Here is a 21,800-nt window from a genome sequence, read left to right on the forward strand (position 1 = left end):
ACCATGAGGTGCTGAGAAGAAAGTATATCCTTTTGTTTTAGGATAAAATGTTAAGATATCTTTTAAATCCATTTGTTTCATAACCTCTGTTAGTTTCACTGTGTCTCTGTTTAGCTTCTGTTTCCATGATTTGTCCATTGATGAGAGTGGGGTGTTGAAGTCTCCCACTATTATTGTGTGGATTGCAATGTGTGCTTTGAGCTTTACTAAAGTTTCTTTTATGAATGTGGCTGCCATTGCATTTGGAGCATAGGTGTTCAGAATTGAGAGTTCTTCTTAGTAGATTTTTTCCTTTGATTAGTATGAAGTAATGAATGTAAAGTTATCTTTTTTGATACCTTTAGGTTGAAAGTCGATTTTATTCTATATTAGAATGGCTACTCAAGCTTGTTTCTTGGGACCCTATGCTTGGAAAATTGTTTTCCAGCCTTTACTCTCAGGTAGTATCTGTCTTTGACACTGAGGTTGGTTTCCTGTATGCAGCAAAATGCTGAGTCCTGTTGACATATCCAATTCGTTAGCCTTTGTCTTTTTATTGGGTAATTGAGTCTGTTGAATTTGAGAGATATTAGGAACCAATGATTGTTGCTTACTGTTATTTTTGCTGTTAGAGGTGGAATTATGTTTGTGTGTTTCTCTTCTTCTGGGTTTGTTGTGAGAAGATTAATTTCTTGGTTTTTCTTGGGTGTAGTTTCCTTCTTTGTGTTGGAGTTTTCCTTCTATTATCCTCTGTATGACTGGATTAGTGGAAAGATATTATTTAAATTTGGTTTTTTCTTGGAATACCTTAGAATCTCCATCTATGGGAATTGAGAGTTTTGCTGGGTATAGTAGCCTCCGCTGGCATTTGTGTTCTCTAAGATGTATGACATCTGCCCAGGATCTTCTGGCTCTTATATTCTCTGGTGTGCAATCTGGTGTTATTCTGATAGGTCTGTGTTTATATGTTACTTGACCTTTTCCCCTTACTGCTATTTATATTCTTTCTTTTGTGCATTTGGTGTTTTGATTATTATATGACAGGAGGAATTTCTTTTCTGATCCAATCTATTTGGAGTTCTATAGGCTTCTTGTATGTTCATGGGCATCTCTTTCTTTAGGTTAGGGAAGTTTTCTTCTATTATTTTGTTGAAGACAGTTACTGGCCCTTTAAGTTGGGACTCTTTGTTCTCTTCTGTGCCTATTAACCTTAGGTCTGGTCTTCTGTGTCCTGGATTTCTTGCATGTTTTGGGCTAAAAGCTTTTAGCACCTTGTGTTTTATTTGACTGTTGTGTCGATATTTTCTATGGTATGTTCTGCACCTGAGATTCTCTCTTCTATCTCTTGTATTCTGTTGATGATGCTTCCATCTGTGACTCTTGATCTCTTTCCTAGTTTATCTGTCTCAAGGTTGTCTCACTTTGTGATTTCTTTATTGTTTCTACTTCCATTTTTAGATCCTGGAAGGTTTTGTTCAATTCTTTCACCTGTTTGGTTATGTTTTCCTGTAATTCTTTAAGGGATTTTTATGTTTCCTCAGTAAGGGCTTCTACCTGTTGGCCTGTGTTCTCCTGTATTTCTTTAAGGGAATTATTTATGTCCTTCTTAAAGTCCTCTATCAGCATCATGAGATGTGATTTTTTTTTTTAAATCCAAATCTTGCTTTTCTGGTGTGTTGTGGTATCCAGGACTTGCTGTAGTGGGATAACTGTGTTCTGATGATGCCAAGTAGCCTTGGTTTCTCTTGGTAAGGTTCTTGTGCTTGCCTTTCACCATCCGGTTATCTCTGGTGTTATTTGGTCTTGCTGTCTCTCGCTGGAGATTGTCCATCCTGTGGGCCTGTAAGCCTGTGTCATCACTCCTGAAAAGATCAGCTCTCTTCTGAGCAAGGTTTGGGTGTGGAGGGCTGTGGAACAGCTGTAGCTCCCAGGTGCAGATGGAGACTGGAAAGATCCTCAATTCTGTATTTTTGAATAGTTTAAGAAGATTGGCTATAGATCTTTGAAAATCTAATAGAATTCTACTGTTAATCCATCTTGCCCTGGCCCTTTTATTTATTTATTTCTAAACTGGAAGGCAATAGGATTCTATTTCAATCTCCTCTTTTTTTATGAGTCTGTTTAAGTTGTTGACTTATTGGTGTAATTTTGTAATTTTGGTGATTCAGCTTAGTCTAGATAGTTGTTCATTTCTTTTAGTTCTTTCATTTTAACGGATTGCAGGCTTTTAAATTATTCCTTTATAATCTGAATTTCTTTGGTGTTTGTTGTAATGTTATCCTGCTTATTTCTGATCCTACTAATTTGAGTCATCTCGCTCTTTGGAATAGTTGGACCAAGTGTTAGTCACTCTTGTTTATGTTATAAAAAAAAAAAAAAAAAAAAAAAACCTCTTAGATTTGTTGAGTTTTTATAAAGTTTTCTTTGTTTCTAGTTCATGGATCTCTGCTCTGGTTTTTATAATTTCTTGCTGTCAACTGTGTCTTATTTAAGTTTAAGTCACTGAGATTGACATCATCAGTGTAGTACTTACTGCATTAGCATTTCCCTGGCATCAGGAACATCTTCAAAACTTTCATTTGTATCAGTATCCTATCCCAGTGCTCTAGCAGACCCTCTCCCCCACCCAGACATTCACTGAGGAAGTGCCTCCTCCACCAGCCAGAAAAGGGTGATGGAGGTGTCACTGCCTTGAGTTTCCCTCTGCTGCTGCTGGTTCCTGTGGTCTCCACTGGACCTGAGACACCTCCTTTCAACCTCTAACTATACAATGACTATTTAATTTCTTCTAGAAGACTTTGATGACCTTTTCAGAATAGTGTTTCTAAACAGATAAAATAAAACTTACAGAGTTATAACAAAAACTACTTACTCCTAAAAGGGGAGGGGGTGCAAGTATTGGGAAAGTTTGCAACAGTGATGTGTAATATTTTTTTTATTTCACTGTTCACAGCAGTGTCTCTTTAGACCATTAATGGTATTTTTAAGATACAAGCATCAACTGTAATGTGATAAAAGTATCTAAAGTCCCTGCAGGGACCATGTGTCATGCACTGGAGTGCTCCTGCAGTTCATTGTCATCACCCACATGTGAAGAGAATGAACGTTTTCATAAGGGGAAGGGCATAGTGAAAAGTGAATATGAACATTTTTTTCTGATCCAAGTCATAGACATCATGAATTCTACCCACATTCCAAATGGAGGTATCTTTACAGAATCTTAAAAGGTTTTTTTCACTTAGGAAGACTTAGTTATGACTACCATTGTACGAGTTTATTAACCCTTTCAATTTGTGAGTATGTATATAGGTGGAGTCAAAATACCAAACAAGTAGTATATCGTACCAGTCAGGACTGTCAGGCACCCAACCTTTGGTTGAACACGGAAACCATGAGAAGGAATGATTGCATAGTTTATATTGATTGAAAACATGGGCCAGATATAGCATAATCCACCATGCTCGGTGAAGTTGGTTTTTGAAGACCATTCATTTCCTAACTGGTATCTTCTTCATGGGATTCAGACCTCTTGTTTGTGGTAGACACTTGAGAAATGACTGACTGAATGGAAGGGGTAACATGTGGTAAATGTAACTGCATATAAAATATAATACTTGCTGTGTAAATATTATTTTTAAAGTTTTCAGAAATTGAGAAAGTTAATTGTGACATTCATATGTAAATGTAACCCAACTTGGAAAAGAAAAAAAAATGATCTTGAGAAAGATAAAGGGAGCTGATAAACTCATATTTCCTATCTTAAACACATACAATCAAGATGGTTTGGCATATACATAAGAGCCATATACATCCATGGACAAGAACAGAGAGACCAGAAACATTCTTTTCATTTATAGCTACCTGATTTTGAGAAAGAAGCAAACACTTCGTCAAGGAGAAGATTCTTTTTAAGAAATTACTTAGATAGCCATGTGCACATGGGAGAATGTGGCTCTACCTTCACAAGACATAGGAAACCTGAACTGGGATGTAGACTAACGTAAATCTAAAGCACTACCTGTCAGAGTGAGACACAAAATCCTTATGATCATTGAGCTGGGCAATAATTCAAAGTTATAGTATGAAAAGCAAAAGTGTTGTGAGATAACTGATACATCTGGTCAAATTAAAACATGAATAACAAAACATCTTTAAGAACATGAAAAGATGACCCATAGATGACAACTTATTGGCAAATTATTTGTCTTGTAAAAGTCTTATGTTCAAGATATAGAAATGGCCAGGCAGGGGTGGTGCATGCCTTTAATCCCAGCATTTGGGAGGCAGAGACAGGCAGATTTCTGAGTTCGAGGCCAGCCTGGTCTACAGAGTGAGTTCCAGGACAACCTGGGCTATATATAGAGAGAAACCTTGTCTCAAAATAAAACCAACAAACGAAAGGAAAGGAAAGGAAAGGAAAGGAAAGGAAAGGAAAGGAAAGGAAAGGAAAGGAAAGGAAAAAAGGAGAAAGGAAAGGAAAGGAGAAAGGAAAGGAAAGGAAAGGAAAGGAAAGGAAAGGAAAGGAAAGGAAAGGAAAGGAAAGGAAAGGAAAGGAAAGGAAAGGAAAGGAAAGGAAAGGAAAGGAAAAAAGGAGAAAGGAAAGGAACGGAGAAAGGAAAGGAAAGGAAAGGAAAGGAAAGGAAAGGAAAGGAAAGGAAAGGAAAAGATATAGAAAGAACTTATAATTAAAAAAAAAAACACATTCAAAATGGATAAAGAAGCTAAAGAGATATCACTGCAAAGATCAGCAAATAACCCAAATGCACTTGACAAAATGTTACACATTACTGGCCACCAGAGAATGAAATCACAGCCATTTGATACTCACTAAATATATTCAATATTACAAAAAAAAATAGTTGCATGGAGTGTTAACAAGCATGGAGACAAGTTAAAACCTTCTTGTGTTGCTCATAGGAATGGTATCCAGTTTGGAAAATAGCCTCAAATTGTCAGATATAAAGTACCACAAGACTACTCAGTTCCACAAACAAGTGCAATTCAAGAGAAATGGAGATATACATACAAAAAAAAATGAAGGAAATCATTCAAAGCAGAATTATTTATAATTGCCAAAGAAGTAGAAACAACAGGAATATCTGTAAACATAATATGGTATATTCATAAGGAGATATTATTTGGCATTGAAAAAGAATTAAGAATGATGCCTGCTATATCAGGGCAAAACAAAACAAAAAGTTAAATTAAAAAAAAATATACCGCAAATGTGGCTCTCCCTGCCCTCTTGGATTGTAGGCCCATATGTGTGTGTAGACAAGGGCAGTGCTTATTACAGTCACTTACAGAGTGGTCCAGATGATCCAACAATGGCTGCCTATGAACAGAAGATCCAACACCTTGTTTTCACCAATCACCCACGAATCTGCCTCTAAATACTTTTTGTGTTGGCACTGTGCTTGGGTTTGGTACTGCTAAAACAGTCATAATTTACCCTTAATATCTCATCCTATAGGATGATAGAATCAAATAATTCTATGCAACAATGCTGTTTCTGCAGAGAGTACTTAAGAATGGCGGTATATGGTATTTTGGAACAATGTAAGGATCTTGTCAACTAAAGGACCTTAGGGAAGACTTCTGTGGTGAATGGGGGTTTGAAGGAATAGGCATCACTGGCAGTGCATCAGGGAAGGTGCACTTACTGCTGTGGATACTCTTTGAGGTCTTGCCAGCAATCACACTGTCTCTTCTTTTGCTAGATCATCCTATTTAATGTTAAATAATATCTGTAACTTTAAACTGTCTGTATATACAGCTACACAAAAATAGCACAGTAATATGTTATACCAATTTGTTCTTAATTGTGTAAAGGGGAACTTTGAAATTTCAGATGTTTACGAATCTGCTTGGTGTGGTAGAGAGATGCCAAGTCTTTTAAATTCAGGCTCCATTTTAGAGAACCTGACCTAAGCTTGAACTCAGGTAGACTAACAGGCTGGTATCGAGCATTAGTTTCCAAGTTGCCCCGCAACAGGACCTGAGCCTAGCTCCAGGCTCTAGGTTAATCCCTAACAAGAGCAGAGTTTCCAGGTTACACCCCTCAACAAGACCAGTGTCTCCAGGTTATCCCCCCAACAAACCTGCACCACCAGGTCACAAGCCCACCCCTTGCCTAACGACCACCAGTGCAGAGGGGAGCAGAAGTTAAGTTTATGATAGGACTCCCAGTACCAGCCAATTATGTTAAAGACCACAGTAGCTTTCTAATTAGATGTCTTGTACACAAACTCCCTGCTTACTGCTTACTATAAAGCCTTGCCCTGATAGACATTCGGGGCTCCTTCACAACCAAAACTATCCTGTATGACGGTGGTATGTGTGGGGGCCCACACTAGCTCGAATAGAATTAAAGACCCTGCTGTGAGTTGCATCAGATCAGCTCCTGTGTGTGTTTTTGGGGATCACTAACTTTTCCCTGGTACAATAGTACAAACCTTTAATCCCAGCATTGCAGAGGTAGAGTCAGGTGGATCTCTTTTGAGTTCAAGGTTACACTGATCTACATAGGGAGTTCTAGGCTATCCAAGAAGATACGGTAAGACTTGTTTCAAAAAACAAAACAAATAAACAAAGCTGCTCATCTGTGAAGCATCTATTAATCACTAAATTCAAAGAAATAAATAACATAATTATGCCACAAACGAGCCTTAAGCTAATTGAAGACATATCATACAAATCACTTTATAAAATGTACCTCATAGATAAAAAATTTTCATGACAAACTTAGTGTATTTAATAGGTAAGAGAACAGGTATAGAGATGTCATTAGTGTGGACAAAGTCATGGAAGATACTAAGGAAAGATCCAGGAACCAAATCCAGTTCTATGTTTAGCTCTCTTGCATTAATACCCTAGTGGTTGTTCTCATATGTTAGTTATTAACTTAGATTTATTTCTGGAGTGAATCATCTCAGTTCCAAGCCTACAGCTTGAAGTTTTTTTCCTTCCACTCTTATATTCCAATAATCAGTTTATGCTTTCAATATTTGTTCACAATTTTCTAAATTTCTCAGAACTTATAATAAAAAACAACATATCACTTTAATAAGAATCTATTAGGAAGATGTTGCTTTCTTTTTGGAATGGGGTCTCTGTCTGTAGCCTCTGCTACCCCAGTAGCCCAAGCTGAGCTCACAGTGCCAGCAGTCCCCACCCTACTCTCTCCAGCACTGGAGTTACAGGCCACTGCCCAGCTTAACCCGTGCGTTTGAAAATGACCCCACTTTTGTTTGTTAGCACACCGCTGTGCTGCTCATGCATCTTCACCTGAGACTCCAGACTGCTCCACCCTTTGTGTCTGCTCTCAGCTGTCTCATTTCACCCCATGACTGTTTCAGCCTGAAAGAACATCATATGGCAACAACTTTCAAAGGAGTTATTTATTATTTGTCACTAGTAATTTTCAAGGTCAAAGAACTATCTACCAGCAGGAACTATAATTAGATTTGTTTTCCCATGGTCTGAGTCTACTCAGTGTACTCCTGGATTGTTTTTTTTTTTTTTTTTTCGAGGCAAGGTTTCTCTCTGTAGACCAGGCTGTCCTGGAACTCAGAAATCCACCTTCCTCTGCCTCCCAAGTGCTGGGATTAAAGGCGTGCAACACCACCGCCTGGCCTGGATTTTTTAAAAACTGGATATTTTATTTATTTACATTTCAAATGTTATCCCCTTTCCCGATTTCCCCTCCAGAAATCCTCTACCCCATGCTCCCCACCCCCTGCTTCTATGAAGGTGTCCCCCCACCCACCCACCTACCCACTCCTGCCTCCATGCCCCAGGCATTCCCCTACACTGGAGCATCGAGCCTTCACAGGACCAAGGACCTCTCCTCACATTGATGCCTGACAAGGCCATCCTCTGCTACATATGGGGCTGGAGCCATGGGTCCCTCCATATGTACTCTTTGGTTAATGGTTTAGTCCCTGGGAGCTCTGGGGATACTGGTTGGTTCATATTGTTATTCCTCCTATAGGGCTTCAGATCCCTTCAGCTCCTTTGGTCTTTTCTCTAGCTCCTCCATTGGGGACCCCAGTCCAATGATTGGCTGCAAACATCTGCCTCTGTATTTGTCAGGATATTAAAAATAGCTATTAAAAATAGCTGAGTAGTACTCCATTGTATAAATGTACCCCATTTTCTGTATCCATTCCTCTGTTGAAGGACACTTAAGTTCTTTCTAGCTTCTGGCTATTATAAATAAGGCTGCTATGAACATTGTGGAGCATGTGTCCTTGTTATATGTTGGAGCATCTTTTGAGTATATGCCCAGGAGTGGTATAGCTGGGTCCTCCGGTAGAACTAAGTCCAATTTTCTGAGGAACCGCCAGACTGATTTCCAGAGTGGTTGTACCAGCTTGCAATCCCACCAATAATGGAGGAGTGTTTCTCTTTCTCCACATCCTTACCAGCATCTGCAGTCACCTGAGTTTTTTATCTTAGCCATTCTGACTGGTGTGAGGTAGAATCTCAGGGTCATTTTGATTTGCATTTCCCTGATAACTAGAGATGTTGAACATTTCCTTGAGTGCTTCTCAGCCATGTGGGACTCCTCAGTTGTGAATTCTATTTAGTTCTGTGTCCCATTTTAATAGGGTTGTTTGGTAGAATGTGTTTGTTTTTCTGCTGTTCCACTTCCAGATCTCTTCTGTTCTTTAACAGATATTTCCTGGAAGAGTTTTCATTTCCTCAAATACAGTTAACATTCATTTTTTAAGATTGCTAAGTTTGTATCTCTGGTTCACATCTCTCCTTGGAACCCCTGACACATATTCACCTAGCTATCCTTCCTGCTCTCAGATCATCTCATTAGCCAACCCTCTTTTAAACCTTAGCCATCTTCTGCAAACATGGTCACCTGAACATTTCCCACTAACTGAATTTATAGCTGTATACTTGGGAATTGCAACTAATTGTTCATTGTACAGTACCCACAAGTCTTGTAGATGATCTTTCTTAATTATCCCTTAAAATTATATTCTGTGTCTCCCACTTTCACCAAGCTCTTGATAAAACTGTATCTTTTTAAAGAGAGGGAGAAAGAAGGAAACAAGAAAAGAACAAAGAAGTTGACAGAATGCTTAGAATATTAGTGTTCCAGTGTTTGTTTTCTCATGCTAATGGAATGGTGATAGTATATTATGTAAATTTTAGTGAACTTGTGTATATATACAAACACACATTAGTCTTTAATTAAATACTTTAAGCCATCAAAATGTTATCCTGTCAATTAAAAAGTCTCTCTTGTTCAATCAGAGTCCAATCCTTTTGAATTTAATATCATAAATACATTCTAGAATTTTAATGTTTATTCATGGTAGTTATTGCTCTCTATGTAGTTGGCCATATGAGCCCAGTAAGATGTACCCATTAAGTCAATGGTTGATTGCACACTAGAAGCTGACTTTCTTGTCAGTAGGTCCCCTTATTAAGAGAAACATCCACTTAGATACCATAGATACATTCACTTAGAACCTTTATAAGACAGTCTGACAAGGTTTCTCCAGATAGTGGCTGAAAAAGATACCAAAATAACTCCAGTCATATGTGGTTTTTTATTTGCTTGCTTCTTTGTTTTGGTATTTATTTTTCCTTTTCAAAAATTCTCATTTGGAGTTCTTCTACAAAGGCAGATCAAACCACACAGAGCATTATATTGTGTCCACTTTAAAGAGCACGCATATGAAATTTATTAGTTTTAATATTGATAAAAAACAGAATTGATGAGTGGGGCACATACTCTGCAGTGAGCCAAAATAAAAGATCAGAAAGACAGCTTGCACCAGGTCTCCTACCTAACATCTAGCATGGTGATGGACAGGCCTATCACTGTCAGTTTTGTCAAATGTAGCCTTAAACTCCATCAGTTCATTCCTTTTAAATACAATTTTTCAGTAACACTATTGAAAATACAATTAAGAAAATTGTCAACAAAGTTTTAGAGAACATTGCAGAAGAAAAGGCATAAGATCATTAAAGGTGGGCAGATCAGGGATTTTGCTGTGAGATTGTCTACTATTAATGTCAGAAGCTAAAGTCACCAACTTAATGTCACCAACATGACTGCCAAAACATGAGCTGAATGAGGTGGTAGACACGCCATGGTGGACAGGGAAAAGCCCACAAGGCCTCAGCCCTGCACAGAAGGCTACAAGCTACTAAAAAATGCTCAAAGTGGAAGAAATAGGCTTCCCTAGGAAGGAGCACACTTTATCCCTGAAGACATGCCTCCAAGCCACAGTATATAGACTGATCAAGTTATATTTAGGAATGTATGTGTGCATACCCCACACATATGCATGAAATAATGAGAAGAGGCCATGAATTTGAAAAACTGAAAACAGGGTTTATGGCAGAGTTCTAGGAGGCAAGAGACAGGATAATCTATTTATATTATATAGTTATGATTACATATATAATTATAGATATGTATATATACATAGGTGTGCATATTGCATAAATTATATGTATATATAAATTGAATATATACATATATTTATATTATAATCTCAAAAATAAAATAGATGTAACTAAGCAAGTAACTTTGAAGTAAAGTAAGTGAGTAGCCTAGACATTATAATCAGCTGCAATGGCTGTGTTCCTCATCGCCATTAGACAGTTGAGGGGCTTCAATTTTTAAGCTGAGCTATGTCAGAGAATATGGATTAAAAGGAAAATATTTCCTAGTTTTGTCTATTCTCTGAAGAACTTTGTACCAGACACCAGTATTCTGTTTTTAGTAGTCTAGGAATCGAGAGTAAGTAGTCAAGACATATAAAATTCTAACTAGCTGGACTCTAATCTTCTATTCTTATTCCACATACTTTATTGTATAAAAATTAGGCACAACTACCAAAACTGTTGTTTGGATCTGTATATTACCCTGCACTGACATTCTGTGGGTTCCCTTCACTTAGAAACATAAAAGATACGTGTTGATAGTTTTTTATTGGGCTGGTGAGATGGCTCAGCGGGTAAGAGCACTGACTGCTCTTTGAAGGTCCTGAGTTCAAACCCCAGCAACCACATGGTAGCTCATAACCACCCATAATGAGATCTGACATCCTCTTCTGGTGCTGTCTGAAGACAGCTACAGTGTACTTATTTTAATAATAAATAAATCTTAGGGCCAGAGCAAGTTGACTGGAGTGAGTGGGGCCGACCGGAGTGAGTGGAAGTCCTAAACTCAATTCCCAACAACCACACAAAGGCTCATAATCATCTGTACAGCTACAGTGTGTACTCATATACATAAAATGAATAAATAAATCTTTTTTTAAAAGGAAAAAAGAAAAAAGATAGTTTTGTGTTAAACTAAAAAGCATTTCATGAAATGTTGACTGTGTATGGATATTTCTTGTAAATAATCTTTAAATTCCAAGGTGTTCTGTCTTTAAAATTATTTCCAAAATTGCATCAAAAGCACGGTTGTGCTACATTCCCTTTCAGTTCTCATTGTATAGGACTTCAGTTTTTTAACTTAACAAATAAAAGGGAAAAAATTGGTCCCTGATCTCTCAAACCGGAGTCCTCAAGTCTCCTAAGATCCAAAACCTATTCATGAAGCTCTAGAAACCCTAAAATTAATCTTGGGCTGGTGAGATGGCTCAGTGGGTAAAAGCACCCGACTGCTCTTCCGAAGGTTCAGAGTTCAAATCCCAGCAACCACATGGTGGCTCACAACCATCCGTAACGAGATCTGGCGCCCTCTTCTGGAGTGTCTGAAGACAGCTACAGTGTACTTACATATAATAAATAAATAAATCTTTAAAAAAAAATAAAATAAAATTAATCTTAAAATTGTTCTTTTTTTTAATTGTCATTTGAATTCAAAATTATTAGAAAGGAGAGAATCATTCTGAGGAACATACAAATTCTTTAAACCACAGAAGTAATTCCCTGCCCTCTGCTTAGTGGGCACTAAAGGAGAGAAGGGAAGAAGTTCAGTGCATGAGAAAGACCAGGCTTTCATAAGAGGATGTTCAGAGGCCCAGCATTAGTGACAAAGAAAAGTTGAAAGACTAAGGTCCTACTTTCCAAATATAGAAGTATCAAATATGGGGTGGGCTGGGGGAGTGTGTTACTCTGGCATGCGCCTGCATGCTAAGTTCAAAATGTAAACAACATGAGAAAAAAAAAGGAAAAATCGTTTCTCTTCTGTTATCTCTTTATTGTGTAAAGTTAGAATTGTGCATAATGCACAGGTGGTTTAAAATGCTTCTCTGCCATCTGAGACCTCAGCGTGCCAGGGCAAAGATGCAGATGTCACTTTAGGGAATTGGGTTTATTCGGTATGTAAAATGGGGCTGGCATGGGCTCAGAAGTTTTTCTCTTTATAGTTGCCCATTTAATGTTGTTTTGCTTTCTTGTTTTTAATCTTTGTTTTTTACCTAAACATGTATAAAAATTGTTCTAATATTTTAACACTCGCTATTCATAATATGCCCATATTCTATTTTTAACATGATATTTTATCCAAATATGTTGTAATATTAGTATAGACAAGAGATCATTTTAATCTTGGTGCTGAGTTAATAGTCTAACATACCAAAGTAGAAAATTTTATTCCCCTTATTTTCTTAGATGAAAATCTATTACATGGCAGATGCATTACATTCATAACTTTTCAATTTTCAAATATTGTTTTAAAAACCTAAATTTTGTTTTTCAAAATCTGATGTTTTGTAAATTGATTTTGTCGTAGACATTTGAAATTACCTCACAGTATAAGCTGTTTTTATTTGCTTGTTGGTTGTTTTACTAAAACAATACCTTATATGGAGAAGGTATGGCTTGATGTACCAGCCAGCATAGATCTCACTACAATAGCAAAATGACTGTGCTGCTCCATCCTAAGTAACCATGAGTTCAACTCCTAATGGCAAGGAAGGAGATAAGGTACAAAGTCAGTGAGTTTACAGTAATGTCCAGACAGTAGTATCTGGGGTGTGTGTGTGTGTGTGTGTGTGTGTAAAACAGAACTGTATTTGAGTATGTAGTGTTCTATGTCTGCCTTTTTGATCCCTGTATCTGTATTTAATGATGGGGCAGTGTGTGCTAATAAGAGACAGAATGGTAAGACCTTCTGTGAACCCTCTAGCAGTCAGTGAATATCAGACCAAAGAATTCCAGCTTTAATTACAGGCAAAAGAAAAGGCACAATTAGCATTTTAATATAGAAATATCTTAGGCTTTAGGAGAATTATGATAAATCTAATGTTGCCTAGCGAACCAAAGAGGGGATATTACAACAAACTGTCTCCTTAGGAATATTTGTTGAAATAAAAGCAGCAATACTTCATCCTTATCTCTTTTGGATAATGATCACCATTTCAGGCTGTTCTTACTTCCAGCTTTAAAATACCTTTAGGTTTGTTTTGTTTAGGTTTTTTGTTTTGTTTTGTTTTTTGTTTTTTGTTTGTTTTTTTTTTTTTTGTAATTGGTAGTGTTTGTTTTCTATAAAATGACCAGAGAAAAACTGTTTGCTTGGCACTACCAGGATAATTGTGTTGGGAGAGTAGCTGCTTGTCAGCTTCCGCTTGTTCTTGCCGTGGCAGCTCTGACTCGGATGTGGTAAGGTTATGTCAGTCACAGCATAGTAAACTAACTCCTCTGCCATGGCTGAGGCTCTCCCACCTGCTCCCCTACACACCTGCAACATATGTTTGTCTAACCCTGGAATGCTTTGCCTTTAGGGTCCTGGGAAATTCCCCTCGAGCTTTTTGCTTATAAACAGCTGAGCGATTCATTTTTTTAATGACGGTTGCCTTTTCCCTAACGTTGGAGCAGTGATAAGCTCACTAAAATTAAGGTATTGTTCATCAAAGAAAACCATTGCACATAGTTTTGCAGTGCTGACTCTCCTTCCGAGCCTTATTTTCCCCTTCTCTAACCTGGCTTACTAATAAACATTAAAGATTGGTAACAAGATATTAGAAAAAGAAAATTGAGTAATTCATTTGTCAAGTATTTTCTTCATGCCAGACACAACTTATGTTACAAACATAAAATTCTTTATTTGTTGATTATTATAGGAACTATTTCAGTTTGACTTTTTTTTTTTTAAGTCATGGCCAATAAACTATAAGATGGCAATACTTTGGACATGTGGTAGGTAACCACTATGGTTATTAAAATCTCATAAGTTAACAAAATAGTGAATAGTATGATTTTATATCATTTTAAAAACTTATATATGTTCTCCTATCCAATAATAAAGACATCCTTTTTCCTCTACATACAAAATCTATTATGCTTGCTACATCTTCTTAGTATGTGTGTATAAATGCTGCCTGAGCTTGTGTGTGTGTGTGTGTGTGTGTGTGTGTGTGTAAAATGTTCCACAGAACCTCCTGTAAGCTTATATGTGTTTATTAGAAGTATAAGACATCACTTTTTCTACCTACTAAGTGTCACAGATTTTAGGTTGTCATACTACCATATCTGCTTTCTAGGTCAAAGTCTTTTAGGTATGTCGGTGCCCAGTGGTATCACAGGTTTATTATAGCCTCCGACTCACTGAAATACTATCAAGTACCTGACACCTTCTTCTCATTATGTTGTTGAGTCTCTGCTGTAGTTGCACAGGTGGTGAAAGTAGACCAAGGATGTGACTAACTCATCAGATGCTAAGGAGTAGACAGGGGTCTGAGTCCATGCCTCACTGTTGCATGCCCTCTAGTGTTTCTGTCCACAGTGTGGACCTGAAAGTAGACATACCTCCTGGTACAAAGGACTTAAAGACCAGTATCCCTGAAATTGGTCCTTTGTTCTTCTCATGTGTCTATGTAATGGTCCTCTGAAACATTCGCTGCTGCTCAAAAGTCAATGAGCATTTCAGCCTTTCCTTGTGGAGTTTCGAAAATGATTTAGAAAGAGACAGTCATCTTCAGATGAAGGATAAGATGAGGACATCAGAGCAGACAGTAGCCATTGTGACCCTTTCTTGCATGAATTTGTCATTTATCAGGTGCAGAACAAGAAACATTGTGTTTTCTCTGGTATTTGTATTTTCTTCTTGTAGTATCTCTCCTTAGTTACTCTTCATATGGATTAGTATTCAAGTATTTCTATACGATCGTAAAAAGTTACGTTTAAACTAAAAGAATTGAAATGTTGCTGTTGCAGGTAGAATAGGTAAGAAGGGAGGAGCGGTACATACCACAAACAGATCAGGCCTACTGAAGTCACCACAGGATGGCTGCTCAGCATGCAAAAGCTTATTTTCCAAGACCATTCCCTCGGTGGGATTTATGTAACTATCTCTCCTAGTGAAGGCCTGGAAAGGGAAGAAAGCTAGCTGTAACTGGTAGATGATTTTGTCTTTTAAATTGATTTTACAACTAAGCAGGTGTGGAAGTGGTTTGGGGGTCTTGTGGAAATAACAAAAGCATGTTGGGAAGGCAGTAGCCACTGCATGGTTCAGGTTGACTTAATATACTTTGGTTTGAAGATAATTCTGTAGTCGGAACACTGGACTGTGAAAATGGCTTTAATGACATACACAGTATTAGAGATCCACCATGAGAAATTGCAGATCTCATGGGGTCTGGTCTTCCTCATATACAATTTTATGTTAGTAAAAGTCTAGTGCCTCATATTGTAGAGAAAAATTACACATCTTAAAGATTATAAAGAAGAACTATTATGTTTTTATACATTATATTTGGAAGAAATTCTTCAAAATAGGATAAGTATCTCTTTAAGTTAGAACTCTGCTCATTCCTAATTTATTCCACTGAGGAAAGGAATTTTGTTTTAATGTTGGAACATAGTCTTACACATGTGTGTGTATAAATTCATGCTTAATAATGATTGGGATCAGTTACTTAGCTTTGATTCTGTTTTTGGCGCATTTTGATGGGTATTGAAGTATTTATTGTGATAGCCCTTTTTTACATTACATGAAGCCTTTCCTGCTTCAATCTCCTCCCATATTCTCTCCTTCCACTCTTTCAAATTCATGGCCTCACTTCTCTACCTCAGTGGTTCTTAGCCCGTGGGGTGAGATCCTTTGGAGTCACATATCAGATATTGACATTACTATTCCTAACAGTAGTGAAATTACTATGGACCAAAATAATATTTTGGTTGGGGGGGGTCACAATGTGAGGAACTGTAATAAAGTGTTGAGATATTAGGAAGGCTATGGACCACTGCTTTAATTGGTGTGTGCACGCACGTGTGTGAGTGTGTACACGCGTGTGTGTGTGTGTGTGTGTGTGTGTGTGCACGCACGTGTGTGTGTGTAAGTTTGTGTCTGCTAGATAATTTTTACTTATCAATGAAGTTTTACTTTTGTGACCCATAGTGCTTGTCCAGATCATATGTATGCATATTTCTGTTATTTCTGTTTTAATAATGCACCGTCTTAACGAGAGACCTTTCCTTTCACATAACTTTGAACAGTAACTCCCTTTTTATTTCCTTGCTTTTTCAGAAGTAGTTATTCAATATCAAATTCTTTTTGTTTTGTTTTGTATTTTTACTTTTTGTGTTGTTTCAGTACTGCAATACTTTAAACTATCTCCCTTTGATTCCAGCAAGTCTCCTAGGAGTTTAAATAGGTCTCGGTGAAGATAATATTGAGTCCATTCATGTGCTCAAGTCACATCATCATTCCTAATAATGGCTTTAAGTGCCTAGATAGATCCGCACTTCATGTCTTGAATTGCTTGTCATTTCTTTATAAAGATGTTTCAGGGACCATTCCCTGGGAGTGCTCTTTTAATATTTTCTAACAAAAATAGCATGATACTTTATTAGTTTATTGAAATTTAGAAAAGAAACCTTTTTTTTATTAGCAAAAACAAAATGCTTTTCCAGGTTCAGAGAATAAAGAGCAGAATCAGTCATGAATTGTAGTTTTGTAGGAGGTAATTTTTAAAATGGATGATAAGCAGACTGTGATCTGGAATGTATTCTGCCAGTGGCTTTAACCTCTATTTTATTTTTCCATTATACTTGGGTCTAGGTTGTCATCAGCTACCATGAGAAACCTATATAATTCGGAGAGAGAGAAAAGTTGCAGTTAGACTTAATAGTATGGTAGTCATGGACGCATCCGTTATCTTCATCAAGGCAATTCAGATTTGATTATTACAGATCTGTGTTGAATACCAAACCAATGGAATAGTAGCTGTAGTTAAATCAGGGGATTGTCATTTCTGTCAGATGATTAGGGCTGGCTTGGAAGAGATATGAACAGGCTGCGCTGTGTAAATACTCTCCTTTCAGTAAAAAGAGAAAAGGTCTTTCATGGCCATTAAGACGCAGCTTATTAGCTTGATGAATTTCAAACTATTTAACCTTAATTATATTTCCTCTATACCCCATACCAGCATGCAGGCATATCAGTACCTTGAGATGATATCTCCAAGGGCTGGTATCCAAGCATATCCGTGTTTTTCTATTAAGATAAAACTCAGCCATTCTGTTTCTAACTAGATCTTTCAGAGAACAGTGCATGCTCTGGTCTAAAGACCTAGTTGTTACCTAAATTAAATGCCTGCGTGGACATTAGAAAACATTCTATAAAACATTTTAGTGGGGATTATGTAATTTAATATGTTAGAGATTGTAATATACAATTAAATTATGGTGTAAATGTTATGATTTTATAAAGTGCAAGTATATTTAATTTGTATTAGTCTGTGAGGAGGTTAGCACATGAAATAATTAGTACAGTTTAAAGAGTAGCTGTACACTTAAATGGACACACCCAGTTTAATGGTTTGAAGACATTCCTGCCATACTATAAATAATATTAAATGACAGACAGGGCAGAATTGCCACTTTTATAGAAATGTGCATTGGTCCTTTTTCATTGGCCAGTTTGATGGCCATACTTCTAATATTTCCATTGGCTGACACATTTTTGGTACTTATTAAACTCATGAATAAGATTAGATGACATAGAAATTATTAACTTTAAAACACTTCATTTTTGGCAATGGAGGACTCAGTGTGCCATCTAGTGGACATATTTAGATTTCTGACCATCAAATATTTACAATTGTTTTTACCTTCTCCACTTATTGTCCCTTGGCCTCTTTTGATTATTCATGCTTATGTTACAAACCAAGTAATTATTCAATTTTGCTGAATTATCTCATTTTTGAAATATATATTTGAAAGTAACTGAAAGCATCAGAAACCAACCTAATGGCACTAATGTATTTGAACAACAACATAGGTTACAATGAAATATATTTGATGTTTCTCAGTTTTCATCAGCTAAGAAAGAACCATTGGAACAAAAGTCAGGTCTGATAATTATTAGATGTCTTACGTATGGTCATCTAGCCAGGTATGATGATTCTTATATGTCTTATATATGGTCCTTTAGCCAGGGATGATAATTACTAAATGTCTTATATCTGGTCATTTAGACACTGTTTTGTATTTCTTTTTCTTTAGAGAAATCCAAGGCCAGTGACTTACCAGTTCCACCCCAACTTAGACTACTACAAAGCACGGGGAGCCGACCTTATGAACAAAAGCCGGTAAGTCACTGTCCATCGACAACAGTTGTGAATCACAAACAGTCATGAAGTCATGGGGAATTTTTACATCTTTCCTAAGTTCTGTTTTCTAGACTTTAGCATGTCGGGGATAATATATGTAATGAATCTTTGTTTGAAGTTCTTTAAGGTATCATAAGACAATATTTTTATGATAGTGGTAATATGAGTTAATACAAGCACTGTAGTAATCCACAATCCATATGTAGTATCCTCAGCACACTGAGATAGATGAGCCTCAGGACATAGCTGTGCCACTCCTGAGATCCAGAACATCGCGTCACAGAATTACTGCCCACTACCATTTGCTGTATAACTATTTGTAGTAGTTTTAGAACTAACCTAACTGTCCAATAACATAGAAGTAGATAGAGAAGATGTAGTATATATACACAATGAAACCGTTTTAAGCCACAAAAGGCTGGGAAGGGGAAAAGAAGGCAGTATTGGCAGGATATGTTCAACATATAACATATACTTGCATGAAAATGTTCTTTTATAACAGTACCGTGTACAATGAATACATACTATGAAATTTTTAAATATATCAAAAGAAAACATTTTGAAGTTACCAGCTTCATATTTCTAACACTAATAAACATGAATAGTTTCTACTTGATATAATCTCTTTCTGGATCTTTACTGTTGAATGAAAAGAGGCATTTCTATGATGTATTTTTAAATTATTTCAGTAACAAAATTAAAATTGCGTTTCCCAGTTGACTTTGAAACTACAAAATAAGCTTATAAATGCATCTTGTGTGTGCATCAGTGATTGCATACATAGAAATCTTAAGGGTCACTGTAGGAATAAAAAACCATTAAAATCGTACTTTTAAAAGAAATGAACATTGGCATAAAGGGTTGATGAACAGTTTTGTTCTTTCATAATCCTGTGCTTAGATGTCTCAAGAGTTAACTTGTCAAACCAAAACCATTTCAAATTAGAATGTAATTTCAAAGTTTACTCTAGAAAACAATGTTAGCAATGATAGATAAATGCTGCCAAGTTAGCCACATTTTTTCTTAAACATTTTCCTGTATGTTAGCTTTTCTTGTGAATTCCAGCAGCCTACATATACATTTCTGGAGTGCAGACCTACAGTATGGTCTGCATTGAACTGACTGCTGCTTAGGGGCTGGTGGCTCCAGCGCTGTGCAGGGGTACAGCAAGGAGGCAGACTTTTAACTTCAACCTGAACCTTTGGTTACAGCAGTGAAACACTGCAGGAAACACTGCTACAAAAGCGCCCGCCTTGATGGAAACGTTTGTCTCTTACTTAATGTAATCATAAGATCAGCTTCGTGGCCCGTGAGACTGCCTGGAGCTCCATTCTATTTGTTCATTTCATCTGAGTCTTATTTCACAACTAGTAACTAGTTCGTTTACTTCAACAAATTTTATTGACTGTTGGATTTTGATTATTTCCGGCACCAAAGGTCCCCATGTAACAACCACACTCAGATCCTTACCGTGATGAATCCTGCCTACCCTTTGTTTTGTATGCTTAGATACTTAATTGTTGTATGTTTAAAAGAAAAAGGAATATTAGGTCCACTTAGTATATAAGGTCTCTTTTTTCTTTTTCTTTTTTTTTTTTTTAATTAAAGGTCATTTTATTCTTTCTTCTTTTTTACTTTTTTTTTTATTTTGGTTTTTTGAGACAGGGTTTCTCTGTGTAGCCCTGGCTGTTCTGGAACTCACTCTGTAGACCAGGCTGGCCTCAAACTCAGAAATCCGCCTGCCTCTGCCTCCCAAGTGCTGAGATTAAAGGTGTGTGCCATCACTGCCCGGCTTAGGTCTCTTTTTTCATTGAATACTTTATTTATTTACATTTCAAATGTTATCCCCTTTCCCAGTTTCTCCTCCAGAAACCCCCTATCCCATCCTCTAACCCCCTGCTTCTATGAGGGTATTCACCCACCCACCCACCCCACTCCCGCCTCCGCGCCCTGGCATACCCCTACACTAGAGCATCAACCCTTCACTGGACCACGGGCCTCGCCTCACATTGATGTTCAACAAGGCCATCCTCTGCTACATATGGGGCTGGAGTGATGGGTCCCTCCATGTGTACTCTTTGGTTTGTGCTTTAGTCCCTGGGAGATCTGGGGGGTCTGGTTGGTTGATACTGTTGTTGTTCTTATGGGGTTACAAATCCCTTCAGCTCCTTCAGTCCTTTCTGTAACTCCTTCATTGGGGACCCCCCATGCTCAGTCCAATGATTGGCTGCGAGCATCTGCATCTGTATTTGCCAGGCAGAGCCTCTCAGGAAACAGATATATCAGGCTCCTGTCAGGAAGCACTTCCTAGCATCCACAATAGTGTCTGGGTTTGGTGACTGTATATGGGATGGATCCCCAGGTGGGGCAGTCTCTGGGTGGCCTTTTCTTCAGTCTCTGCTATCTGGACACCCTAATGCCTCTTCCCTAGCAGACTGCTTTCGTGAAACAGCCAAAACCCTCAGTTTACAGCAGTTCATATTTTACTTCTGCTCACCCTCTTCCAGTGTTTCCCTCCTTCCATCAATCTTCCAGTCTTCTGGGTATTTGTGCCACCATCTCCTAACTTCCTCTGTCTCCGCTCCTAGGCCACCCTGGCTTTGAGCTGTTGCACGAGTAACTCTTCCAGTCTGCTCAGTGCTTCTTTCATCTGCCCTTGCCATGCCCTTGCTAGGGAGAGCCCTGCCCACAACCACCTCCTAAAGGACAACTTTATTATTGTCAGGATGCCTTTTCCTTGTCCACTGTCCCAATACCTTCTGAGAATTCATGCTTAAAAAGCAGCAGCATCCAGCTTGGGGTGGTCTATAGGGTCTGGCCTGTGGTAATCTAAGCTAGCTGAGGTCAGGTACTTGCTATCATATGTAACATGTGGAGGACAGAGGACAACTTGAAATCAGTTCTGTCTGTCCACCATGTTCTCAGGTTTGATGACAAGCACCTTTACCCAGCCAGGCCATCCTCTTGCCACCAATGCAATGGATATTTTCAAGTATATACACTCAAAAAATAATAATCTGAATAAAAAGAGAAACATAAGATTAGGAAAATGTTGCATATATAACAAAGCATAAAATTATTAATGAACAAAGAACATACACAGTTCAACAAGAAGCACAAGATTTTTTTATTCACTTTACATCCTGCTCATTGCCCCCCTCCTGGTCACCCCCTCCCACATTCCTTCTCCTCTGCATCTTCCCCTTCTCCTTTGGGGGTGGAGGTTTGTCTAGGTATCCCCCATACTCTGACACATCAAGTCTTTGTGAGGCTAGTAGG

The 21,800-nt window shown here is 37.7% G+C and overlaps 1 protein-coding gene across 1 annotated transcript in view; it reads left to right on the forward strand.

Moving 5' to 3' along the window:
* Tbc1d5 (TBC1 domain family member 5) overlaps nt 1–21,800 on the forward strand; it is a 462,126-nt gene that overhangs the window by 354,889 nt on the left and 85,437 nt on the right. The window contains exon 16 of the mRNA XM_021186156.3: nt 18,415–18,500. Coding sequence (XP_021041815.1) covers nt 18,415–18,500 — 86 coding nt within the window. The remainder of the gene's footprint in view (nt 1–18,414; nt 18,501–21,800) is intronic.

Source organism: Mus caroli, unplaced genomic scaffold (assembly GCF_978045245.1).
Source record: "Mus caroli unplaced genomic scaffold, Mus_caroli_1 scaffold_18, whole genome shotgun sequence".
In the NCBI taxonomy this organism is placed as follows: domain Eukaryota; kingdom Metazoa; phylum Chordata; class Mammalia; order Rodentia; family Muridae; genus Mus; species Mus caroli.